Source organism: Zeus faber (genome assembly GCF_960531495.2).
Source record: "Zeus faber genome assembly, chromosome: 4".
Classification (NCBI taxonomy): domain Eukaryota; kingdom Metazoa; phylum Chordata; class Actinopteri; order Zeiformes; family Zeidae; genus Zeus; species Zeus faber.
This window is the reverse complement of record NC_137191.1, coordinates 18648191-18665457: the sequence shown is the minus strand read 5'-3', so window position 1 is coordinate 18665457 and position 17267 is coordinate 18648191. Positions and strand designations below refer to the sequence as shown.

The 17267-nt window shown below is 41.4% G+C and overlaps 1 protein-coding gene across 1 annotated transcript in view; it reads left to right on the top strand.

Annotated features, from left to right (window-relative positions):
- cntln (centlein, centrosomal protein) overlaps window positions 1–17267 on the top strand; it is a gene marked incomplete at both ends in the record, with an annotated part of 102353 nt that overhangs the window by 68278 nt on the left and 16808 nt on the right. The window contains 4 exons of the mRNA XM_079999464.1: window positions 6770–6896; window positions 7091–7228; window positions 7316–7501; window positions 14019–14216. Of these exons, the coding sequence (XP_079855590.1) occupies window positions 6770–6896; window positions 7091–7228; window positions 7316–7501; window positions 14019–14216 (649 nt within the window). The remainder of the gene's footprint in view (window positions 1–6769; window positions 6897–7090; window positions 7229–7315; window positions 7502–14018; window positions 14217–17267) is intronic.

Below are 17267 nucleotides of genomic sequence, written 5' to 3'. Positions count from 1 at the left end.
CCCCCCCAACCCTCCCAAAGTCCCCAGGCTAAACTCCTCTCTCATTTAATTTAATGTCACTCCAATAGGACAAGCTCACATTTATTTATCCAGCCTGCCCTCCAGCACTCCTCCACCCAGGGAGACCGGGACATTTACTTACAAGAAAGCACTTGCCCCAGTGTTGCGTCATATGTTTATTTAGAACTCGCCAACCACGATGCATGAGGGGGAACATTTTTTTTTTTTTTTTTTCTTCCGTAAAGCAAAACTATATTAATTAACTGCATCCTTATGATCTTTATTCTATTTGTTCTAATTCCCAACAGTAAAGCCAAAGATGTGAAATGGTTCATATTTGCCTTTTACTACTGTTAATGCAACTTCCTACCAACATAATAAACCCATCACGTAATATACATTTGTAGCCGATAGTGTAATGGTTCGGCTAATGCGATGCGTTTTCTCATAAATGACAAAATAAACAATTACCCGCAAATATGTTTTTCCCCGAACATAATAATTATCACAAGAATGTGTTTTATTAAGAGGCTGTTTGTTAACTTAAAAATAAACATTTTATATTTCCTTTGTGTGCTTACTTTTTAATACATGAAAATATTGGTTTGATGAATGAAAACAGTGAATACTCTAATTTTAAATATGCAACAATTTTCAATATGTTCAACAGAAAAAGGTTTCCTACAAAAAGTTCCTATCAGTGATAGTTAACAATAAAATGAATATCTCACTGAAAAATAACATTAAATAAAAGATAAAGGTTATGGTATGGAATGCAAATACGTGGCTTTTTCAATAAAATCAATTGAAATAATTTTATAAGATATAACATTTAAGATTTGGCAGACATGCAATATGTATCTTATAATTATAAATTCAGCAGTGAAAGAGATTTATTTAACACTAAGCAACAAAATGTCAAAAATTCTAATTCAAGATGACCCAGTGACCACACAATGTAGCAGGATTAGCATTTGATGAGATTAGCGGCAACATGGTGGAAAATCTTAGGTTTATTGTGTCTGTGTCAAGCCTCTATGCTTCAGCTACATGGCTGCATCCTGCGTTAATCTCTTATTCAAAGGGAAACCACTTAGTGGGGAGGCAATGTCTGCTACCTGATACAGAGAAAGTTCATCCAGCCATGCTACTGGATCCTTACATTCCTTCACTAAATAGAGGAATGATTATTATCCCAGTTTCCTACATTCACCAAGGTCAGATATATCATGCAGGATTTCCCTTGTGATCCTTTCCATTCCTACATATCCCACCTTTGATCAGTCCCACAGAATGGATCACTGTGTGCAAGGACAGCCAAGGGCATCTATGTGTTTTAGTTATGTTTCCCAATTATATTCTAAGGTGAATTTGTGGACGTACATTCATGCTACCTCTGTGTTTTTTTTTACGTAGCGGTGCATAAATGTGTGTCTCTATAGATACGCTCTAGGGATGCAACGGTACACGGTATGTTATCGAACCGTTTGGTACGCTCCCTACGCTTCGATACACACACGGGAACCGCAGTATTACGATATCACAGTAGAAGTCCACTGGACACATTGGCTCAGCATACGGGCACGCCGTGAGACCCATTGTTGCAGCGCCACTGGCTACATTAGTCGTGCGGTATCCGGGCAGAGCAGTGGAGCATTTCTATATTTTTTTCAACTGCGCGCAGCTATGGAGCCTTTTCCATAGAAAACATACACAAGAACACAAGATAAAACTACATAGAAATGTTTTAAAGAGTGCAATCAACCAAGATTGGAAGTTGGAAAATAACCCCCTGGGATGGCTGTGTCCCTCTTTATTACGAACTTCTCCACCCGCACCAGGTAGTGTTGGGTCGTTCATGTACTTTTAAACAAAAGGGCAAGGCCCGCTCCACCACAACCGACCAGATGCCCCATCCATTCGTGAGCCCCGAGCGCCAATCCATGTAGCAGAGTGTGCTCAGCGAAGGGCACCTGGATTTCAGCCCATCACCCCCACCGACGCCTGCAGGCTGCCAGATTTGTGGGCACCCACCGCAGAGAAGCCGCATAACGGTGCTCTCCGCAGCCCCGCCAGGGTCGCAGCATGCCAGAAACCACCAGGAGCAAGCCGCCAGTGAGCCCACCCGGCCGCCCCCCAGCCAACCACACCCCCACACCAACCCACCAGTGCCCCGCCACCCTGGAAAACCTCAGTGCTCAGTGTGTTGGCAATTGCAGTTAACATTGCGGGGTGAGGGGCTATGAGTCCTCCAAGCAAGTGATCACTTGCACGCCTCCTGCCCATCAGACCCTGGTCTGGTGGAGTGTTGTTCGGAGTAAGATTTATGTGTGAGCATATAGCCATGGGTGCAGAGCAGCCCGCCCTGCCCCTCTGCCATGCTCTGCACCCCCTTCAGGCCCATGACCAGCCCCTGGCTGCCGCGCATGCGGACCACAGAACAGTGGGCGGTAGACGTCCCCCCCCCACCCACAGCGCACCTAGAGCACCAGAGAACAGTTATCCAGGCAGCCCGGTGCAACGACAGGAGTTCTTCTCCCACCGAAGGAGACCACATGGGGAGCCCGCGCTGAGCACACCAGGCCAGGCTCAGGTCCCCGCCCAGGTCATAGGACCAGAAGAAACGCTTTTCCAGCCCCGGCGCAACGGGCCACTACGCCCCCAACCATGGGGCCAAGACCCAAACCCGCAACCACTCCTCAAACCAACACACGGAAACCAGCCACAACCACGCTCCCCACCTACCTCCTCCTGCCTACTACCCCCCCAGCCAGTGAATTTTATTTAGATTTATTTTATTCTCTAATAAATCTATTCTATTAATAAATGCCATTAACCATTGGGATGTGGTGAGATTATCTCTGTTTTTTCCAATTGAGTAATATTATGTTCTTGGCAATTGTTCAGGCGATGAAAAGGGGTTGGTGGTGTTTGAGTGGTGGATCAACTGAAGAGAGGTCACCGAGGAGACAAATAGATGGGGAAACTGGAATGCTGTATCAACCCAGAAGGGTTGATAGCTTCTTGATGATGTTGGTCCAGAATGTTTGGATTGGTGGGCAGAGCCAGATGGCATGAAAGTAGTCATCTCTGGTATTAAGGGAACAGTGAGCACAAACGTTTCTATCCACAAAGCCCATTTTGACCATTTTGTGTTCGGTGATATGAGCTCTGTGAAAAATCTTACATTGGATGAGTTGCATTTTGGATATGCAGGTCATAGAAAAGGTGTTCAAAAGGATAAAGATAAATGTCATCTGTTTTTAATAAAAACTTTGTACATTCTGGAAAAGTTCGTTAATTTGATTTGAACTTTTAGAGACTGCTGTAGTGGAAGGAATTGTAGGAAACTGACCGCAGATATTATACTTTTGGGTTAAGGTTGGGAAGGATATAAGCAAATTGTTTTCAAAAATGTGTTCCAGATGAGTAATTCCTTGTCTTTTCCAAGACCTGAAAATTATTGCTCTGTTTATTACCAGAAAGTCCGGGTTGTTCCAGATGAGAGTACATTTGTTTGGAGATAGTGTGATCACTGAGTTTGCTGAATCTCCACCATGCTGACAGTTGTTGCAATGAATTATTTTTCAAGCAATTCTGTTTCTTTAATGATTCAGTAATGAATGATGAAGGAGATCAGATATATAGATATTGAAATTGTGTTTGTCCAATGTCCTGCCATCCATGGCCCAATTGTTGCTCTGGTTGTAACCATTTAATTAAAAATTGAAGATGGTTTACTAAATAGTGGTGCCTGAAGTTTGGGGCTGCTAAGCCTCCACAGTCTTTGTTTTTCTGTAGGGTTGCTTGTTTAAATGTCAGTTTCTTGTATTTCCAATATAATTTATTGATTATTGAGTCTAGAGTATTCAACCAATTTACTGTTGATTGGACTGAGGTCATTGAAAATATATAGTTAATTTTTGGTAGTATTCCTTTTCACTGCTGCTACCCTACCAATTAGTGAGAGGTTGTTCCATTGAGGGAGGTTTTCTTCAATGCATTTGAGCAATGGAATAAAGTGAAGGGTAAACAAATCTGACAGATTGGTGGAGATATCAATTCCAATTTACTAATGTTGCCCGTTGTGATGGTTAAGGGAAGTTTCTGGGATACAGCATTCCAGTCTTCCCCACTGAGTGGTAAGGCCTTGGTTTTAGTCCAGTTTATTGAATAGTTGGAGATGGCTGAAAATTTTGATATAAGATTGAACACTTCTGGTAGGGATAATATTGGGTTCTGTAAGTATAACAAAATATCATCTCCATACAAACTGATCTTGTTTCGAATGTTCATTTTCAGATTCTAAAAATTACAAGGCTTCAAGTTAAATCAATCAGTCAATATTCTATTGTGAATTCAATATTAATTCATGCATCAATTAATCCAATTTCATCATAACACGTTGTCCTGGCCTACAGGAAAGAGCAGTTTATATGTTGCCTGTATCCAATGTTATGTTGTCATAATATAGAAAGCTTTATTGCTTGTGTTTTGTGAATTATACAGAAGATAAGGAACTTTAAAAAAAACGAATGCTAAATCGCAATTGCAATATTGGTCTAAAAAAATCGCAATTTGATTATTTTCCCAAATCCTTCAGCCCTAATTTTCAGTTCTTGATATAAAAACGCAGCACTATTGTGACACCGAGTTGAGTACCAAAAACACAACGTCTGTTCAGTCAGTTACATTGTGAAATTCATTTTGACGTTGGTCCTCGAGGGGCTACACTGCTCATATCATTTTGAGGTCAGTACTCAAACAATTGTGAAATCACATTCTCCACCAGTGCTGATGCTCCTCAAACTGCCCATGCTGAGACTGTGATGGTCCTGTTGAGGCCACCAAATGCCACAGTTTAGAAACGGAAGCCTTGTCGCTGCTTAAAGAGACAAAAATACATTTGCAATTTATTCATGTCAGATGTCCATCCCTTTGCAGACAATAAAGACTCTTTGCTTTGCTTGCTTTGTCACAAACCATCATTATGTTTCTGGCCTGAATGGCCCTGAAACGTTTAACCCACAGGCCACTTTATGATCATATATGTTTTTTCAAAAAACAGAGTCTTTAGTCTTATTCAGCCTTTTTTCAGGCTTTTTCATTTGGTGTAACATTTAGTGTTTTTATATGACTCAGAGAGGATGAATGAGAATAGGCAACAGGAGTCTAGATAAAGGTATGATAAGCTTCCCATGTTTCCCCATGTTTTTATACATGGCCAATGTGACAAATTACTGACAAGACGAATAATGCATTTGAATAAAACTGGTTTTATAAGTAATTGCAGTTTTCCAAGCCATGTCACTACAGATTTATAACCATTTGTCAAAAAGCTCTCTCTCCTAGCACCTAGGGAAGGCGTTCCCAACCTGCTAACTTGTTCTAATGTCTGTCACTTAGAACTGGAAATTATACATGCACCCCCCCCCCCCAACAGTATGGCAGTATATTTAGTTGTCATAATGAGCTGTCAGGCCTGGTGTGCTGCACAGGGACACCGTGCCCGCCAGTGCTCACACTGCGTCTTTACATGTGCTCATGTAGGGCTGGGTGACAATATCAAATATCAGGATATTTTTGACTGATGCCTCGATATTTTGTTGATATTTGGGAGGTGACTATTGGTGCCTTCATATGATATTTCAACTCAATAAATATTTCAGAAACAATCATTATTGTTGATAGAGTGTAACGTGAATATTAATTTACTCAGGTAGAGGCATCTAGTCTCACACCACAATATCGATATTATCTTGATATTGGTGATTGCCCAGCCCCAAGAATGTGTATAAAGAGCTATCTGTGGATCTCTTTCTGTACTTCCGCATGTGTGTGTGTGTGTGTGTGTGTGTGTGTGTGTGTGTGTGTGTGTGTGTGTGTGTGTGTGTGTGTGTGCGCGCGCGCGCGCGCGCGCGCGATATGCCTCCGCGCCGGTGACAGCTGTGGCCAGAGTCATTCTCGTGAGCGCGATATCTCAGGAACGTCTTGAGGGAATTTCTTTAAATTTGGCACAAACGTCGACTTGGACTCAAGGATGGATTGATTAGAATTTACCTCACAAAACACTTTTTTGGCCATAACTCAATAATTAATACGCACATGCATGCACATAATTATGACAATTTCACACAAATGTCTAATAGGATAAAATGATGATGTGATGACGTTTTATATTCAAAAGGTCAAAGGTCAAATCACTCTGACATTGTAAGATTCTGCAAAAATGCTTTTCTGGCCATATCTGCAACTTGAGTGGTTGGTGGCAGCACACAGCCGCGACGTGGTGATTGTAGTTTTCACCTTCCTTAAACAGGAGGTACACTTAAAAAGATGTGAGAACAAAAGACGTAAGAACCACCGGAAAACATGTCCCAGAACACCATCAGCAGAATACTTAATAATAGCACAATAAGAACGCGGCGGTGAAAGAAACACCGACAGCGACAGCGACAGGAGTCGACAGTGGCTTTGCTTTACATAAAGATGAAAAAAAAAGAAAAAATAGTGAAATCAAACTCAAGCAATGCCATTTTTTGACAGTACCCAATTAATTTTTTTGTTCGGGGACGCGGGACGCACAGAGATCACTCTCTCCATTACCAATCCACTGTCCTGATCCAAGTAACGTCCCCTTAAAATGTTAACCTGCACGGGATGCGTGGTGTGTGCAGAGCACAGTGCAGCGCAGGAGGGAGAAAAAATAAAACATGTCTTTTTGGTCCAAAACTTCTACTTCTTTTTAAGTGTACCTTCATCTTTACAGGGCCAGCCTTTCCGAGAGGGATGTGAACATGAAAAGGCAGCTAGTAGAAGACCTCAAGACGAGGCTTAAGTTCTTCCAGGAGACAGAGAAGAGCCACCGGGGGCAGGTGGAGGAGCTGGAGAAGAAGGTGGAGACAGCTTCAAGATTGCACTTCAGTTAGTCTGTAGCTTTCCTCCGGGAAAACGTCACAAAAGATTTACATTTCCTGTATGACCTTGAGGTTCACTGAAAATGGGCCATGTTGCAGCCTAAACTTATCAGGTAGAAATTTCTCCCTAAATCTTGAACCCTCAACCTTTCTTTTTCTCCACCGTTTTCCAGGTTAAGAGTTTAACAGAGGAGGCCTTCAATAGGAAGGCTTTTATCGATTCACTGAAGAGAAGACTGAGCGTGGCCACCACAGAGAAGGGCCAGTACGGGGCCTCCTGCACGAAACTTGAGGAGGATCTGGAGAAAAAGGTAGAGACTTGAAAACTGTTAATGTTTTACCTAAAATCGCTCGAAGGAGAATTTCACTGGGTCGTCTCCCTGTCCTGCGTCTGTAAGGTGCGACAGGTGGAGTTACTGCAGACTCGTCTCGAGGCTGGCGAGCGCTCCATGGCCAAGCTGGAGCAGACGGCCACCAGGCAGATGGAGGGCCTGACCCAGCAGAGTTCCCAGGCCCTGGATCTGCTGCAGAGACGACTGGGCCTGGCCCATTCTCAGCTTGAGCAGCTCCACGCCTTTGTCAAGGTAACAAGGGTTCAAAGTTCATCAAGGGACTTCTGTAGCGATGCCACGAAAAGACAGACTACAGAGCTGAGATAAATTTGCAAAAGGAATTTTTTTGTCTTTATTATGATCACAGAAGTCATTTCTTGTTTTAACCCTAGAATGCAAAGGCAACTTGGCCACTCTAGAATGGATGTCAGGTCAAAAATAAGCCCTTTATTTATATATATATATATATATATATATATATATATATTTATTTATTTATTTTTTTCAATTATTCATTATTTCTCTATGTTATTAAATAATTAAATTAATTGAGAAACATTCACATAATCAAGAACACCTTGGATTACAGAGTAAAAATGTATCATCACATTTTTTTTATAATTAAAATATTGTTGTTTGGAAAAATAAAAAAAAAAATCATCTGGGTCATTTTTGGCCCGTCATATGCATTCTAGGGTTGTTCTTAATTGGGTGGCTGCTGCAAGCCACACATCGTAGGGGTTATGCAAGGGTCGCAGGGAACCGCCGTCAGCATACTGTATGCCCAGCGGGACCGGCCGCTGTTGTTTCCATCTAGCCCTAATCCACCATTGCCCTCACCTTGGAGCGTGTGTGAATGTGCGTGGCTCTGGTTGGGTCTGATAAAGACTATCAACTGCTGAGCTGACACGTGCCTCTCAAAGGGAGAATGGCTTGAGAGAAATGAGTAATGGTGGCCGTGCATTTGCAAGCGCAGGTTTTAAATAGCAGCCCGTGAACAGCTAGTATTTATTTTTCGTAGCCTCAAATGTTTGGTTGTGTCTCAAACAAGCTTTTGTTATTTGGGGGATTGTATCGACCTTTCTACATTTTCATAGCTATGATTTTTAAACGCACACAAGTTCAGCACAATGTGTCAAATATGCACTGATGCACATGTGTGTTTGCGTGCGTGCGTGCGTGTGTGTGTGTGTGTGTGTGTGTGTGTGTGTGTGTGTATATATATATATATATATATATATATATATATATATATATATATATATATATATATATATAAACTTCAATTTCTGCACACTATATGTTAAATAGATCCAAACAACAACAAAAGAAAGCCACATCTTATGTACATGTGCTCCTACATATATGGACAGATTTCCACACAGTTCCCGCTCTGCGCTCTTCTCCTCAGCATTCCCATAACCCTAGGCTGGTCAGGCCATTGTGTTGTTGTTCAAGATTCACATCATTGTTTGTCTCCCCCTGGCTCCTGTGATCCCTTATAAGAACACCAAGCCCTTTGATTGGACTGCCTGACGTCCAGAGGAGATTTACTCTTGTCATGTATTGATCACTACCGGAGGGCTGTTTGTGTCTTTGTCTTGTGTGTGTGTGTGTGTGTGTGTGTGTGTGTGTGTGTGTGTGTGTGTGTGTGTGTGTGTGTGTGTGTGTGTGTGTGTGTGTGTGCGCGTGCGCGCGCGCGCAACATGTTTGTGTTTCCCGATTTCTGTGTGAGGAGAGTTTCTTTATTGTGTGCCAGCGAACCCTTTTGGCCCCTGCACACCCGCCCCAGGCTTCAAGCACTGCAGTTGAACCGCTAAACAGTCCCCATGAATGCCATGACTACAACACAGGAAGCATCAAGGCAACATAATACACATTCAATGTGCTGCGCCGGGGCTTTGCATTTTCCTACAAAACACAGCTTGGTTTGCTGATTTTTATTTTTATTTTATTTTAATTTTTTTTTTAATTAAATATACATCATTGATGTCATTGTGTGATCGTTTAGTCATTTTTCATAGCATTCATAATCTTACAAGTGAGAATAGTTTCCTCCTCCACTACATTATTGGCAGCTTTTATATTTAAATTTGCGATGAAGAGGGCCACGTACAGTTTGTTGTTAAAAGGGGCACACTGGCATTATATTGATATAAGATCGTTATTGTGAGAAATCGTCTTGGATTTTGGTCATAATATTGCAATAGGGTTAAACGTCGTCTTTAAGGCTGCATTACAGTGAAGTAATGACATTTTCGAAACTTCATAGACTTCATCGAACTGTTCTACCTATCAACACCTCTACCTGCTTGGTCATGATATCCACATTACTAATGATTGTTTCTTCAATATTCTTTTGGATCTAATTCATCTCTTATGAAAGCAGAAATAGTCATCCCTAAAATATGTGAAATTATCAATATTATGGTATTCGGCAAAAAATGTTGTGATATTTATTGCCCAGCCCTGCTGTACTTTCTCACTTGATCTCCGTTTCCGCACGTCAATTCTCCCCCTCTCTAAATTAGCCCGAGGACCACAGTGATTGTCAAACAGGAGCTTGTGTGGCTAAGAGCTGCTAATATGCACACATGCACGCACACTAATTCAGACATGAGGTGTTGAGGGTGGCTTTGAGGCCCCCCCACCCATAAAACACACACACACGCACGCACACTTACCATCCATTGTCCTCTCTCCTAGGATTGAGAATGTGTGATAAATGCCCCCCTTAATCCCTTCCTGGATTATCCCACTTCAGGTTTAGGTCAATTGAATGTAACCTCTGCCTAGTGACAGTGAATATCTATTAGGCTGAAAAGAAAAGGATGTCCAGCTGTTATGAGCTGTTAGATAATGAGCTCACAGATCATTTAAAATGTCTTTACGCTGCTACTCTTTTTAAGGAAATGGAATATTTTTCATTTTCATCACTGGGGTTGTCTCCCATTGCAAAATAAGGTTTAGGTAAAAAGAAATAGTGTTTTCCTTTAGTCACAAACACATTCAAGAAAGTCCACATCTAGATAGGGGTCTAGATTTTGCTTATTTTGTAATTTACTTGTACTCATAAATAAATGTTTCTTTGCCGTTGTAGCATTATAACCACATTAAGAATTTTAATTCACTTGTTAAAAAGGGGATCAATTTATGTAGCGTTATATGGTTTATTAATTATGAAATGATCAAATTCAATGATATTTGTTTGCGGAGAACCACCCTTTGTTATTACAAAGAGAAAATAAAATTTAATTAAGTATAATTGATCAGTCTCAGAAGGATTGGTGCTTTTGTCTGATACATTTACAATTGTATTCATCAAACAGACAAGTTATTTCCAATAAATGGTATTTATTTTATCATGCTAACTACTTGAAAAAATGAAATAATAGTAACATAAATGATAAGTAAATAAATTTTGAAGAAATAATTGTAAAATATATGAAAATAGTAAAATAAATGATAGAGAAAATAAGCAAATAAATACAGGATTTCAAATTGGTGGCACACTTGAGTGAGACAAAAGTGAGGTAGGAAGTTTTGTGACTCTTTCATCAAAAGAAAAAATGAGACACCCTCTACGGGCAGTTAACTTCTCTAAAAAAGGGGGGAGGGGGTTAATTTAATTTGACAACAATGCTCATCAAGAAGCAGAATTGGAAGCTTTCGTGTTATGGATCATCGAGTCGTGGTAGAGAGTTTCGGCGGGCTTTCCAGAGCTTACGTGGACCGAGTGGAGTCACTGGGCAGTCATTGCAGTCCGCCAGTGATTTTCAGCCATGTCATGTGGGAGTCGGTGCTTGGTGGTTCGGACGGTGTCAGGGAAAAATGTCCAAGGTTCCAAGGTGGACTGGGACAATTGGGCAGCTTGGGAAGGCTCTGATGCCGCGTGCTCTGAGAGCGGTGATTTCACTGTCACAGAGTAGGTCCGGGCTAACTGATTCGAAACTCCGACGATTTCCGAGTTGAAGTGCGCTGGCTTCGATGCACTCTGTTGTGGTTTAGCATCAAATCAAAATTAATCTGTCTACACTAAGTTAATCTGTTAGGCTTGAATCTTTCGTTAATTGGTTGGAAACAAAAAATTTAATAATGTAGCATTGCAAAAACCGCAAGGTTTAGTTACAAATTAAGACAGAAAATAAGAAAACGCAGTACTTCAGCTAGGCAACTAAAGCAGGCTTGTTCCGTCAAAGGTTAATTTGTGCCTGAACTTTAACGAAAACAAAGAATTAAAGAAAACAGATGAAAACATTTAAAAATTAAATTAAATTAAAAGTTCCTAAACTCGACTAAGGTCCCGCCTGAAGACGCAGTGGTCGACAGCTTATTTTAAAACAGGCTGTCAGCCTTTGTTCCCATTGCGTGGCTCCTCTGCAGCGGGTACCGGACATCTGGGTGTCCTGCTCTGAGCACACTCGGCTATGTGGATAGGCGCTCGGGGCTTGCAGCCGGGTGGGGCGTCTGGCCGGTTACAATATGGCGAGCATCGCCTTTACCTGGGGCATTGGTGGGCGTGGGGGCCCCGCCGGCTTATTTAGTATTTAATGCAATATTAATTAATGTTATGCTTAAAATAGGCAATTGACACCTTTCTCATTGCCAGGAGAAATGCATTTTTTTCCGACGTCATGAATACGCTGGAAAAGGGGCATGTCATGGTTCCAGCGTGATTGGGAACAAAACACCAGAGGAGACAGCGACTGTAAAACTTGACAAAAAGTATTTTGAGCCGTTCAAAAGAATCGGATCATTTATGAACGACCCAAAACTACAGTAGAAGCAGCATGGCGCACACAGCTCGACACACGGATCCTCCATGCTTTCGGATTGTGCACCAGTCGTTTGGTGGCGGGAACTGGGGATCGACGGGAGCGTGGGGGTTCTCTGCTGTGGTCCCCACAGTGCAATCCCCACACCATGCAGAAAGGTAAATAACTTCTGATTTTGGATTCTAAATAGGATATGAAATGATCTAATGATACACAGATATTCATGTCTTTTTACGCAACGTCTGGATTTCAACACACGTTGCTTTGCGCAGGTAAACTCTTGTGATATTGTTTTACATACAAACAACAAAGGCAAACAAATATAAAATAAAATTAAAATTTATTATCTCAACATCAGTCACCTTTCAAAGCCATTCTATCAGTAACATAACATTTGTGACGAATTAACTATTAAGACGATTTCTAATTACTAACTATTAAAAACATAATTTGAACATCCCTAATAAATGGCGTAAAATCATAAAATTTAATCTGATTAAATCACACACAATGGACATTCCAGTACTGATGGTTATCGCCGTTTCTACCCGTTGGTCACTAGATGGCAACATGAAAGTTAATACCTTTAAATAGTATTATTGGTAACTTTGCCAATTTATGTTGCACAGTGATGAGAGTTGGGTCATTTTTCATAGAAACATCTGCAGAAATAATGTTACTTCAATTACTGACTGATTTCACATTGGACAGACTTAGGCTTAACACAAAGGAGAGATTGCAGATGCAAATTACTCGTGGATCTCCTCCCATACATGTCTTGGGTCATCCTCCCCATAGGTGGTGTGTCTTGATCAAAGGGAAACAGGGGGAGGAAGGAAAAAGTGGTTCATTGTTTGGTCCACTGACCCCCTTGGGTCCGTCAGTGGTTTCGCCTCCTACTGTTGATCTACTCATCGGATCTGATTGTCCATCTGTCAGGATGCAGACGATAGCTAAACATAAAGGTTGTTGGGGGTTGTTGGGAGTTTCGTGATCAAATGGTAAAGATGTGGGGTCACTTGTGAAGAAGAAGGGGGGGGGGGGGGTCTGTTGATTCAGTGTCGGCAGAGGCAATAGAGTCATTTGGCCCCCTCGTCGTGTGTGTGTGTGTGTGTGTGTGTGTGTGTGTGTGTGTGTGTGCGTGTGCGTGCGTGCGCGTGTGATTAGAAGGGGGGGGGGGGCATGTTTGCTTTGTGTGAGATGAGATTGTGTTGTTCTGTATTGTAGTTGTTTTGGTGCGCGCACTCTGGCTTCTCTCGTCTCCGGCTATCTCTCCTCTGACCGTCTATTCCAAGGTCAGCTTTTCAGCGGGCTTACAGGGGAATGATACAGAACATTATTGTCTCGATCAATAAGCTCAAAATGAAGCAAAGGGGAGTTTACTTTATTGACTTTCCCGTGTACAGTGGCAGCTTTAACATTTAATTGTCTCTCTGTATTTAGAGCAAACTCCCATTTAGCGCCCAGCCACTGGGCCCTTCCAAACCCTCCTCATCTCTTATCGCCGCTCACTCGGGCACCATTTGAAACGGCACCTCATAGCTTAATTATTAACACTGTTATGATACCCTGTTGTACTGCGAGACATTCCAAAAGCAAATAAATAAATGAATGGCTCTATCTTCAGTAGTTCTCTCTGCCTTTTCACTGTGATGCATGATTCTCTGTCAATTCTTTGGAGATTTTAGTGAAACTTGGGGTGCGTTTGATATCAAAGATGCTTTCCCTCAGCGCTCAATCGACGGGGCAAAAAAAAAGCCTCAGGTCCGCATTTCTACAAGAGGAGCGTCAGGCGAAACCGAAGAGAATCTGAGTGTCAAACTCAATATTCCTCCATAATGCACTAGGCCTCTCTGGCGCATGCTTGATCAATTTCATTTATTCATCTGCCAAGCAGAGCTATCCTCTTGTTTTTTTTGTTTTTTCTTTCTGTATCCATTTCATCACATCATCTTCTTTATTTTTTTTTCTCTTGTTCCACCTTATCCCTTCAGGCTCTGGCCAGCGAGATGCTCGGAGATGTTCAGGAGGTCAAGCAGCAGTTGATGAAGAAGAGAAGGTTGAGGAAGGCCAACGCTGTGGCAGCGAAGGGCGGCCTTACAGCAAAGTCCATGATCAAAGCGAAGTCGATCGCCGCTTCCATCCTCAACATGTCAGAGAGCGACCTGACTGACATGATGGACACTGAGCAGGTAGGGCCGAGGTCAGGGGAGCGAGAGGCTACGCTAACTTCAAGATTCAAGATTCAAGATTCAAGATTTTTATTTGTCACATACATATACATACTTCCATACATATATGCAGTGAAATGTAATGCAACGCACCCGGTGATAGCACACAATAAGGCCTAGGAAAAAGTACAAAAATAAAATAAAATAAAAAGTAGAAAATTCCTTTCTAATAGACCGACTAACTGACTCCTAAAACGTAATACAGTAAGTGGAATACTTATAGAATAAGATAAAAAATATATAGAATAAAATACAATAAAAAATAAATTGAAATAAAATGGAATAGGTTGAAGGAATATGGCTATGTATATACAGATATGTGCATTTAATATTTTTGTGGAAACTTGCAGCTTTCCACATGCCCACAGGGCTATAAATACCAATCATACATTTCCTTTGCTGTAAAACTTCTAAGTATTATGGAATATTTTGGAGCAGTCAGTCAGGAGTGAAATGTCAGTGATTGCTTGGAAGCATTGTTAAAGGTATTATGTTAGCAATTACTTGTTTGGCTCCAGCTTAACTCTCTTTTGGGTTGAGACCTGCTCTGTGTCAGTTGCTGGAAGCCAACTTTAACTCATCCACCCGGAACAAATGGATTGGAGGAAATCAAACAGGTTGAGGCGGAAGAATAGAACTTGGCACATCAGCGGTCCCTGGGGGTCGTAAGACGGAGCTGTTTTCCGTTTGTTGAGCTGGGATTTCTACACAAATCACCTGAACAATGTTTATATGTGTTGATGTGTTGAATGATCTTCCAACTCCTTCTGTGGGAGAAAATGTAGCATCAATTACCGTCCTGTGTTTTTAAGGGCCTCTTGTATCATTTGTGACATGTAAAAAGGCCAATTTCAATGCTAACCTTAAATAAAAGTTCATATTGTACCACAATAAGTCATCACAGCCGTAGCTGTAAACCTTCCAAATTATTTGACAACCGTTCTTGTTGACTGGGCTGTGTCTCGAAGTATGACAAGTGGAAGTGGATTTCCAAGGTGGAAATCCCATCTACTTCCTGACCTTCACTTATTGATTGGTAGATGGATTGTGGATGAGTAGGCAAAAGCCAACGCCAGTGGTATCTGTTTAGGTAAACCACACAGCGACAATGGAGCTAATAGGGTAGGAAGTTGGCGTACAAGGTATAAATATGAAGTTCATCTAACAACTTACCAGTAAATATGTACAAATCATTAATTCCAATGAAAACGGCCATTGAACAGAACACATTTGCTCTGTCAGTTATTATTTTCAAAGTCTTGATTTCTTTACTTTTTTTTGTTCAACTTTTTCCCCAACTTTTTCTCTGCCGTGGATCAATTTCAGCCTTATCGTCAATTAACAGAGCAGCGTTACAATCATCCTCCCATCCCTCTGGGACGTCCCCCCATCCATCACATCTGGATGAGAGCCGGTCCACCAGGCACTTTCTCACACTTGAAACCAATTTTAGCCCCTCGCCGCCCCACCCCACCAATGACAGGGAACGGTTTCTCACTTGACAAAAGGTCCCCCTCATCGGGGCCGAAAGCTCTTCTCCTCTGTCCTCCACCTCTTTTCCTCTGCTGCACATAATGGTGGTTAATGGCAGACTGCCGGGCCTCTGTGTGTAATGCGAGTGTTTCTGTGTTAATTAAGCATTTTTGGATCGCTGCACTGTTAGGAGGACAAGCACCCAATAGAAAATTGGAAATGTCGCAAAGGGAGATGTTGAGGGGTGTGTGTTTGTGTGTGTAAGTGCTAATACAGAGTGTGTGGCTATGCGGGTGTCTAGGAGCAACAAGGGCCAGTCACGCTGTATGCTAATTGAAATTCCCTCCGGACGCGCTAAGCGAATGCTGGTAATATGAAGTCTGCGTCTATATCTAGAGCTCGGCCAACTGGGCACGGAAGTTAACTCAGAGAGCCGTTTACGCCACTATCTAAACTTTGATTCTCGTTTTTTACACTGAACATAATTGATTTGAAAGAGGAGAATTGTCATGGTGTGAAGTAGAACTTTTGCAATTATTGCCGGATTGCAATTGTTTGAGGGGATCGTGATCTTTTTGTAAAATCGTTAGGTTCTACAATCATGTTTTCATCCAAATTAAAGGAGAATTTCAAACCAATGTTAGAAATGTTGCATTAAATACTAAATTAATTTCGTACATTTCCATCTGTTTGGTTGAGTAAACATGTATTATTACAAGATTTCATGCCACTAGTAATGACATAAAATGAACAAAAAAAAAACAATTTAATTGTTGATCGCAATAATTTGTTTGACATTAATTGTCAACTAACATTTAATGATCGTGACTGCGCTAGGAGGAAGATTAGATTCAGTTGTTGAGTGTGACAGCTTTCAGTCTGTTGCCCTGTCGTATCATGTGACTTGTAATGACCTGAGACACTCAGAGTGTCTGAGCCGTTTTGTTAGAATGATGTGTCTTAAAAAAGTTAACTCCAGTCATCAAAACCAAGTTAATTACATGCGTCGCTGGAGTTTTGTGCTGAGAAAATCGCAGAGAAAGTATCAGATAGCTCATCTTCTTTTTTTATCACTGACCACTCCCACAAAACGTGGTCCGTTGCCACTTCTTCTGTCCTTCAACAATTTTCTCTTCCTTTCTTTTTCTTTTGAACGGGAGATATGTGAACACGAGACCTGTTTTTGATGGGTTGACTGATGGATTTCGGCAGCACAGCACCAGACAGAGTGAAAGCACTTCTGTTTGCTGTTTGGTTTTCTTTTGTTTTGTTTTTTTTCACTCTGAAAGACTTCTGTCAAGGACAGTGTTCCTGACCTTGATTATTGCAACCAAAAATGCTCGATTCAGCTGCTTTTCCCCAAAAGTTGCAATGCACTTTACAAACATGTATTTGTTCTTTGCAGTCAAAAAGGCAGTGTGTTTTTTTTTTTTAATTAAACTATCAATGAAGAAAGAGTCAGATGTCATCGCTTCTTATGATAATACAGTTTCTGGATGTCACGGAAACAACAATATAAGAATAACAATATTTTATTAC